At 38.9% G+C, this 9,500-nt stretch overlaps 1 protein-coding gene across 1 annotated transcript in view; it reads right to left on the reverse strand.

Annotated features, from left to right (window-relative positions):
- Positions 1-1,643: 1,643 nt before the first annotated feature.
- The window catches only part of mapkapk2a (MAPK activated protein kinase 2a), a 29,300-nt gene continuing 21,443 nt past the window's right edge, over positions 1,644-9,500 (reverse strand). Inside the window, exons 3-10 of the mRNA XM_007561240.2 lie at positions 7,288-7,352; positions 7,063-7,142; positions 6,827-6,953; positions 6,205-6,280; positions 5,987-6,111; positions 4,508-4,593; positions 4,306-4,386; positions 1,644-3,342 (exon numbers count right to left, since the gene is read on the reverse strand). Of these exons, the coding sequence (XP_007561302.1) occupies positions 3,205-3,342; positions 4,306-4,386; positions 4,508-4,593; positions 5,987-6,111; positions 6,205-6,280; positions 6,827-6,953; positions 7,063-7,142; positions 7,288-7,352 (778 nt within the window). The 3' untranslated portion in view covers positions 1,644-3,204. The remainder of the gene's footprint in view (positions 3,343-4,305; positions 4,387-4,507; positions 4,594-5,986; positions 6,112-6,204; positions 6,281-6,826; positions 6,954-7,062; positions 7,143-7,287; positions 7,353-9,500) is intronic.

Here is a 9,500-nt window from a genome sequence, read left to right on the forward strand (position 1 = left end):
CGGTGGGTGTCCTGTGGTTTCTTGGGTTTATAGTAAGGGGTTACAGCCTCTGCAGGTCTACCATAGGGACTCCCCTCTGGGCCCATTTACCCCCTTTGTCTTTTCTTTTACCCAGCAGACCTGTACGAGCCAGAGATGACTATCGGTTTCATCACACTCAGAGCTGGAAGCTCAGAAGCCACAGTTGCCTCCGTACCTGCAGAGAAACAGCCCTGCACGCTGGCGGGAAACTTGCTCTGAACAGCCCAGTGTTGGCAAACGGGTGTTGAGTCAATGCTACAGGGCCGTTCTGCTGCGTAAACGTGTATATTCCAGGAGTCACTCATGCTAAAGAGCGATGATACAATTCTGTCATGGGTTGAGTCTGTTCACCCCCGTGTCAAAACCCACAAATCGCGAGCAGACACAACAAACTGAGTCATATTTGAAGACGTGATTGACTTGAAAAAAGAACTGAATGTGGGCACAGAGGTCAAGAAAGACTTTATACTACTGGCTGACTCAGTGCTTCATAAGGGTTGGCAAGATTGGTTGTATGTAGTACTTACTAAGCAGGAGTGCCCTTGAAGATGATCCCACCGTTGTTTTACTGGAATTTCATGACAAAGTAAAGCATAGTTGTCAAGAAGCTGATCCATGTTAGAAGAGAAGATTATTAAATTTCTTGGTCTTTGCAGATGCCATTTGCATAAATGACACACTGGCATGCTCACATTCTGGTATTAGTTCATTATAGGCAATATCTGTGAGAACATAAGAGTCTGTCCTGAAACTACATGACCCAGGAAGCATCAGTATGTAGGCCTCTGACAAGATCCGCTTCGTGAGCAAGAATCCATCTTTGAATGATGGATTCAAAGATGGAATCCGTCATTCATCCATCATGGTGGAGTTATACATCAAACTGGCTCACATTCCAGAGCTGCAGGCTGCCATTTAAGGAGAACCAGTAACGAGCGCTGCTTGGAGGTTCAACATACGCAAGTGATGGTTGATCCGAGTCCAGCTGAGAATCTTAAGATCTGAAAATTTAAATTACAATGCATTTAAGCCATTTTTTTAATAAAAGAGTGGTGGAAAATCTCACTAGTGATTGTAGCGAAGTATTGAGTCATGGGGCTGAATGCAAATGCAGCTTTTATAATAGCTTTTCCCAATACTTTTCAGATTGGGAAAATTAAAAAAAGAAAAATGACATTTTGATTTCATAACTGTTAACTTATTTTCCTTTCGTTTTCTTACTGATCCATCGCAAAAAAAAGTCCCAATAAAACATAATGAAGCAGGATGTCATGCGGTCGGTGCAGCTGTAGCTCAGCTGCCTCATATGATCTTGACACAACAGATCTCAGGATCTCACTCCTGTCCTTGAGAAATTTGCTGAATGTTTAAAGTCACCAGTTCCACAAAATAAATCTTAAAAAAAAAAGAAAAAAAAATCCCCCCAAAACATTTAAGTTTTCCAAAGCAATATAATTTTTTGGTAAATACTTAGCAAACCAAATCCCCATAAAAAAACAAAAAAAAAAAACAATTTCTATAGATTTTTAAAAAAAAATGTTCATACATTTGCAAAACATGTGATACCTGTGTGGCGCCTTTCGTCTTTGATTTCCCATTCACAAAAACAGAGAGGAGCCAGGTTTTGTTTAACATTTTGTTTTTTTTTAATCCAAAGCTGAAGCAGACAAAAAAGTATGGCAGGTGAAGCTGAACACACTGAAAGACGAGTGTAAAGAGACACATCTGTGCTTCCACAACAAAGATGTGACGAGTTGAGGGACGACGGGGAAAGACAAAAAATAAAAAATAAAACATTCTCACTGTGAGAGATGTGATACAATTGGTAATGTGGGTGTCATTTTATAAAGTGACAAGACCAAAATGACAATTTATCATTTTCTACGATCCCAAGTGAGTTAGGAAGTGTATTGGCAGATTGATTGAACTCTTAAGGATGGGGAAGAGTTATACAGTGTGGTAACCTGCTGGTGTTTTAGACTGTGCACCATAGTTCTTTCTAATTCAACTCAGAACTTCAGGAAAATGGCAGAACATACGGCAACATAAATCCACATCAATCCAATTACTGCCCTCTAACAGAACCTCTAAAGGGCCAGTGTGTACCGTACAGGATGCTGCTCCTTACAGAAATCCATCTTATTGATGCAGAACATCTTCCCAACACATTTGCAATCAAAAATAATAATAATAAAAAAATTAAAAAAAACAGTTTCAAAGGTATTCCAAGCTGACAAACATCTGCATAGGCTTAACCTGACATACAATCCGCCGATAATTTCAAATCAGAAGGGTAACATTGGTAAAAGCTTGAACCAAATGCCAAGAAGGGATTAAAAGCTATATGCTAATAAGCAATGCTCAGTAAGGCCTAGGCTAAAATGGTCATAAAAATCCATGAAAAAATACAGTATTTGTCGCCTCCTCTCCAGTGAGCTACATGTGAAAGAAAGAGTCGCTCTGGGGTGTCTTTCTTCGTTCCATCTCTGTCTGACAAGCACACACTTAGTTAGGAGAGAAGGGCTACAAGTGAGGTGCAGTGTCAGTGGCACAGTTCCCTTGTTTGAGTGCATAGGCCTCAGTTTAACATTCATAAAGACAAACTGAACCTGACAGACACTTCCTGTCCAAATCCCAGAAATCGGCATCCATTTCTTCCCATTTCCCACAGACAGTGTCTTTACATTCCTCCTGTCAGTTCAAAATACATCTGCTTGCTTTGCATGTACACAGAGAGAAACCTTCGCTTGTTTCTATTTTTGGGGATTAGCCACGTGATACAACATTCACAGGTAAAGGGAGGGCGGTGGGGGGGAAAAAACTTCAACTACAGCTAATGCTAAGGCTTCATGTTGTGTTCCAACAACACGGCCCCTCTCACTACACAATCTGATATCTTGAAAAGAGAAGGAGAGGGAGAGAGATCCAAAACGCCCTTTTCCTCCGTTTTCCTGCATTTCATAATCTCTTTTCTGGTGTAAATACATGTACCCGCTCTTCACCCTGCAGGCAGCAGCGTGATGAGCTTGTTAAAATGGCTGAGTAACAAAAAAAAAATACACTTTTACAAAACTTTTACCAAGAAAAATAAAACACTGAGAAAATCCATGCAGTACGACTCGTGTCGACAAATTATTGCTTTCTCCTCTCAACCTGTGTTGTATGTGCATGCAAGCCTGACTCTCAGTGGGCAGCAGAGTTTGGGTTGTTGGCTTTCTTTCTCCTCTTCGTTAGCAGTGGATTGGTTGAGTCTTCAATGGTCTTGATTTTGATTTGCTCGTAGTCGACCCTCATCGTTGCCAAGGCACTGGTCATCTCCTCCTGAGAAACAGAACAATGGAAGACATCAGCATGAGCATAAATGAAAAGATTTCTTGAGTTATCTCCGGTCGTTGCCCTGGAGATGACCCGTGTGTCGTTTTTCTTGAAGCTCCGATTCCAGATAATTTCCTCTAAACTCGTAAAATGATCCCTATTGTTTCATTAATTTTAGAACTAGCATTCTTATCAATAATCTTTTGTAGCTTACCTTCCTTGACAATGACTCTCTGCTTTACAAATAGAGTCTGGTCATGCGTTAGTGTATTAACATTAAAATTCTCTCCTTTTCAATGCGTTTACGTAATTTTGAAATTTTATGATGAACAGAATAACAAAGTTTAATTATTTCTGAACCATAATCCTGAAAATTAAGAGAAATAAAAGTTTCTCTCGGCGTGTAATGACTATTTACATACATTTTTTTGCCTGTTGAATTAAATTACCGAAACAAATCAATGTTTCAATGAATTTCTTATTTGTTTAGGTGCACTTATAATACCTTTGGCACATATTTGAAAAATGCAAGATGTTTTGGTGCAACTCCTGTTACTTTCACATCAAACCAGATGACTTTAAAGTTGTTACCATCAATGACAGAAAGTCACAGTCAGCAGAGGTGCAGAAGTCTAGACTTACCACACCCCCGTGTTGGGTGGCAATAAAACTTGCAGTGCAAACCTTTATGAAATAACTGCACAGTTCTTTACAACCCTCCCCTATCTGCAGACCAGATGTAAAGATTAGTACACAAACACCTCCCATGCACTAATGTAGTGCTGTGCCAGGATAATGCGAAACAGAAAACGCAAGACAAGCCAAAAGCAAATGCTGCAACTGTTAACACGTTTGAGAATATCCTCCATGAAAGAGCTGCAAATCATCCAGTTAAATAAGCACACCTTCTCCTTATAACACTACTGTGTGTTGCATCTTATTTCAGGTTGAGAAAAACAAATGCCTCACCTTGACTTCCTCCCACGCATCCCTCTCCTCCTTTAAAACCCTACTAGTGTGAAGTGGGGTCTGGGGAACCTCCATTGATTGCTTCAGGAAAAAAAAAAGAAGAAAAACAAACAACAACTCTACGGTTAGAGCAGTAATGCTGACCCAAATAATTCAGTAGGAAATTACAAAACCATTAAGATGAACATTATGGTTCACTCACGTTGATCCATGGATGATTCATGAACTCTGTGATGGTCATCCTTTGGGTCGGCTCGGTCTTTAAGAGGGTCCTGATCAGCTGTTTAGCTGCGGAAAGAAGACGTGCATGTCCATGATTTCACTTGCATACTTTCACCTCTTTCACAAGGTTTCACCAACTCAAATTTGAGACTTTCCAAGACCGTTATGGAAATTAAGATCTATATCTCCACAGACATGTACACACTTCATCCAGCAAACTGGCGATAAATTTGCACTTACCCATGACGGATGCAAAAAAAAAAGCTACGTAGCTAGCTAGCAAGGATACATTAGCACTGAGTCATGGAACGATGTTGTGTGTGACTCAACCTTTTACCTGACAGAAATGTCCCGCGAGGAAAAAAAAGAAAATAGAATATACAGTCCTGCCAAGACAACATTTAAGATCTGTGATTTAAAGCCACTTTACTTTTTTTGTAATGAATTTTAAATATTTTAAGGCTTTAATTTTAAATACATTAATTTAAGACTTTTAGGATCTAAGGACACACTGTTTCATACAGACATATTTTTAGAGGATTTTGTAAATCATTAAAGGTAAGATAAGGGTCTATATTCCCCAGGATGAATACATGAATGTAGTCATTTTTTTGTCATGCTAACCAGGCTAATCGCTACTATAAGATGTTAGCTTAAAATGCCTCAGTTTTCAAAAACTTTCAATGCTGTTCTCATATCTTCATTATTATTTAAAAACTGGAATTGGCTACAATCTGCATTGGAATAACAAAGCTTCACCAAACACAGATGTATACAATTCTGATTGGCTCTTCTTGTTGCATACTAGTGAGGCAATGCATCAATGGATTCACTTTATTTTTATGTAATAGAGAAAAGTACTTTTTTTGCAGCGTTCAAGAAAACCACGGTTCTTTTGTTGGTAAAAAAAAAAAAAACAAACCCACTGTTTTTACCAAACATTGTTGGGAAAAAAAAACAAACAAAAAAAACATTTGCGTAGATTTTTCCCAAGTGAATTAAAGTGAGTTCAACCATTAAGACGATCCACTCCCGCATCTGTTATTTGGAGAGAAACTATACAGTTACACATCACTACGTAGCTTCAGTTTTCTTTTTAAAACTTGCATATTACTCGTGAAACGAGAGTCGACTTTCGGCTTAGTGGGCGGCAGCAGCTTTAGTGGTGAAACACCTTGATCAGTTTCAATTTCTTGATCAGTTTTGTAATCTGTCATGGTTTATTGGGAGGTTTCAAACACCAGCAGGAGTTTAATAATTACGGCGTCATCAAATTCTAACCGTGATAAAAATAAAAATAAATTGTTCACCTGTGTCAGAGCTTTAAGTGCACCATTTAAAAATATACAATAATCTATTCAGAGATTTATTTAAAAAAATAATTAAAAAAAGAAGTTATTTTACAGAATTTTCTATAACTTGTTTAAGCAAAATAGAAAGTTCAGCTTTAGAGTCTTACCTTCTTCTGACACCTCTGACCACTCAGGGTTGGGAAATTCATACTGGCCCATCCTTATCCTCTTCTTCATCCCAGGAGAGATGGCTAGGCCATGGTTAGAATAAAAAGGAGGGTATCCACACAACCTGTCGGGAATTTAAAAAGGTAAGATTGGAGAAAAAAAATAATCTAACAATTAGTGAGCTGAAGGGATAGAAAACCCAGAATGAGCGACTTACAGAATATACATAATGACACCCAAAGACCACATGTCGCATGACTTGTCATACTTCTCTGGACCAAGAACCTCTGGAGCTGTAAGCGTAATTTGAATAAAAGTTTAATACATTTATTTGACCAGCATTTTCTTTGTTTATTATTAAACCTTTATTTAACCGGATTAAAAAAAAAAATACTAAGATCTAGACCTCTTTCACCTGAGTGACCTGGCCCAAAAAAAAAAGGCAGCAGCACAAGCCATGATAGACAAGAAAAAACAGACATAAGAAATACATAAATGCAAACAATGAGGCAATAAAGTGCAGTAGATGTGACAATAATAATTTAAACAACAAAGACAATTTAAGATTTATTTGTGCAAAGTATTTGAAGGAATGCTGGCCCTTACAACAATAAATTAATCTCAGGTAAAACTACAGTTGCAATACTATAAATGTCCACTAGAAATAATTGTCACTTTTCTATTATGAAAAAAAAAAGGTACTTGGATCACGTTTCTGTGCAATACCATGAAAACTTGTCATTTTTACTCATATTGACAGAATCTCACAGCAGCTAACGGCTAAAAAAAAAAACAAACCAAGGGTCAGACGTGAGAGCGGTGCAGGTACAGACTCTTACCAACGTAGTAGGGTGTGTAGCAGGGAGTGTCTAAAGAGTTGTGTGAGGTCGTCTCCTTGGCAAAGCCGAAGTCTGTGAGTTTCAGGAGAGCCCTGGGCCTCTTCGAAGAATACAGCAAGTTCTCTGGCTGCAGGAAGAACCACAGAGATACTTTACAACCTGCAGGTGTCATTTTGGTTTGTTTCTTTTATTATTCCAGATAAATAACGAGCATAACAATAAGATAAGAAACAAACCTTCACATCTCTGTGCGCAATATTGATGGCATGTAAAAATTGGATCGCTTCTCCGATGCTCTTCATGATATCGGAGGCCTCTACAATGAAGATGTTTTTTACAAATGTTAGAAGTGATCAAACATGCACATCAACACTGCAACTGTAGCAAATAAAGTAATCCAGTTGTGTGCTGTGAAGGTGATTGTAGCATTTGGTATTCTGCCTCATGAAAAACCGCTCTACCTTTCTCTGTGAAGGCCTGGTCTCCTCTGTCCTGGATTCGACTGAAAAGCTCACCGCCGTCCATACTGTAAAAGACAGATGCCACAAACGGCGTTAATAATATACATGGATCTACAGAACAACTTCATTAGGGGGAGTTGCACAAGAATGACATTTTATCTAAGAGGTGAAATCAAGAGGGTTTGGGTGCCACTGAAGATGATGGAAATCCTGCAGGAAGGAGTGATTTAGCACTACTTTAAGCAGATGATGCTCATTACTCGTTGGTGTTCCTAAAAGGAGGTAAATGCTGAAAAGCAGATAATGCTGACCTTTTGAATGAATGTAAAACTTCCAAATATGGCACTGCTCTGCTCATTTTTCAAGCAAGCACTACTTCAGCATACTAGCAGTTACAAAGAATAGACAAGACGGAGCGTTTTTTTTTTTTTCTAACTTCCTTTTCCCTGTAACAGGTGGTCTGTGGTTTGTCGGGCGACCAAAAGAAAAAAAAAAAAAAGTGATAATGGGGTTTGCTCCGTTTAGAAACTGGAGTTTTTCTGTTTTCTCTTTTGTCTTCGTCAGAAATCAAATCTGAACTCAAAAATTTCAATCCAATTTCTGGAGACATAAAATGCAGAGCTCTGAAGTCTGATGCATAAAATTGGTCTGAATATAGCAGCAAATAGAAGTGTGGTCCGTTCCAGTAATACTGATGACTAAAGCGGCGCCTTTTTCTCTGAATCAGCACGAGGTTTTTGACATTAAAACAGTGTGAAAATTGTACATTTACATACACATCTGAGTCCTCAGCAGAAAAGATGGTTTAATGAGAAGTAGAGCATGAAGTCTAAAAATATGTATTTACTGGTCCAGGCTTATTTAGATTGAAAGCTCCACTTTGACTCAAATATTCATTATATTATCATCCATGTTATGACTAAGTGGCATCATTTGACCACAAAAGCTGAAGATATTTGGCTTGTCCAAGAGGTCAGCTGCAACTAAAGTCTTAAAAGATGCCAATTTTTGAGCGAGAGCTTGTCTGAATTTATTTCACTCTGGACACCCATTATGGTGTTGCAGCGGTAACATGGAGCCTTAAGGGTCCATTTTGAACCAATTTTCTTTCATTTGAGGGTGACGGTTTAAGTGATTGTTTTTACAGATGACAGGCAGAAATGTAGCTTCTACAGTAGGGGGCATCGTTAGGGGAGCAATCTTTAGGGCCAGACGATTTATCGGCTTTCATTTTAGTTTTGGGGGATCGTGGCCACCAGATCATGCCACTGTTGCCAGTTTAATGACCTTCGCTATATTTAGTGTCTTTTCAGACAAAAAAAAAATTTTAAAAAATCAGTCGTCAAGTCAGGCTTTTTATCGATTTGTGATAAAAACCGAACCCCTAGAAATCTTCAAAGCAGAGTCTGTGACAGAAAGTCAACCAACGTACGCAAGGTCTGCCAAGTCTGAGAGAGAGAGTTCTCAAATGTGCAGGCAGAATTATTCCCAGAACTTACGTGAAGTTACAAAAAGTGTGGTCACTTTGCAACTTGCTACAGTACAATTATGTGTGCATTTGTCTTAGCTTGCATATATTATTTAGACTGGGTTTCTTTAATCAACACAACTTTGTGCACCCAACTCTGGTTTAAAAAAAAATCTAGTCAAGATGCATCATTAAGGAACCCTTCAAAAGGGATACCAGTTTGAAAGCAGTGACCATGCGCGACTCTGACTTTTGATGTCTGGAGTTAAACAACCCTCTCATGTGATATTCATGCCCATGGTAAATGTGTGTACTTCTCAGGGGCAATCTATACTGACATATTCTTCACTCAACACTACCAACAACATGCGTTATCATTTATAAAGACAACTTTACACAGGAACACCTCTATAAAGTTGTGCAATATCTCAGCAAATACTGACAAAAATGCAGCTAATGATCACTTCCTGCATATGAGAAAACTCTCTCCAACTTACTCCATAAGTTTCATTTAGTCTTTTTGCTCGCTATGACTGCACGAGTTTCAGATCAAATCATCAATGCCAATTTCACATCTGCTGAACGGCTCACGTCGCCGAGGATCGGCTCCTCAGGCATGCGAGTGGGTGCAGGAGAGGCAGACTCAGCATTAGAGCAGAGGGACCCCCTCCAGAACCACAGCACGCGTTAAATTTTGCATTCTGAGAAACGGACGGCGGAAACCTTTAAGCAATGCAGGCCTTCT

The sequence above is a fragment of the Poecilia formosa genome, unplaced genomic scaffold (genome assembly GCF_000485575.1).
Source record: "Poecilia formosa unplaced genomic scaffold, Poecilia_formosa-5.1.2 Scaffold124, whole genome shotgun sequence".
NCBI lineage: Eukaryota > Metazoa > Chordata > Actinopteri > Cyprinodontiformes > Poeciliidae > Poecilia > Poecilia formosa.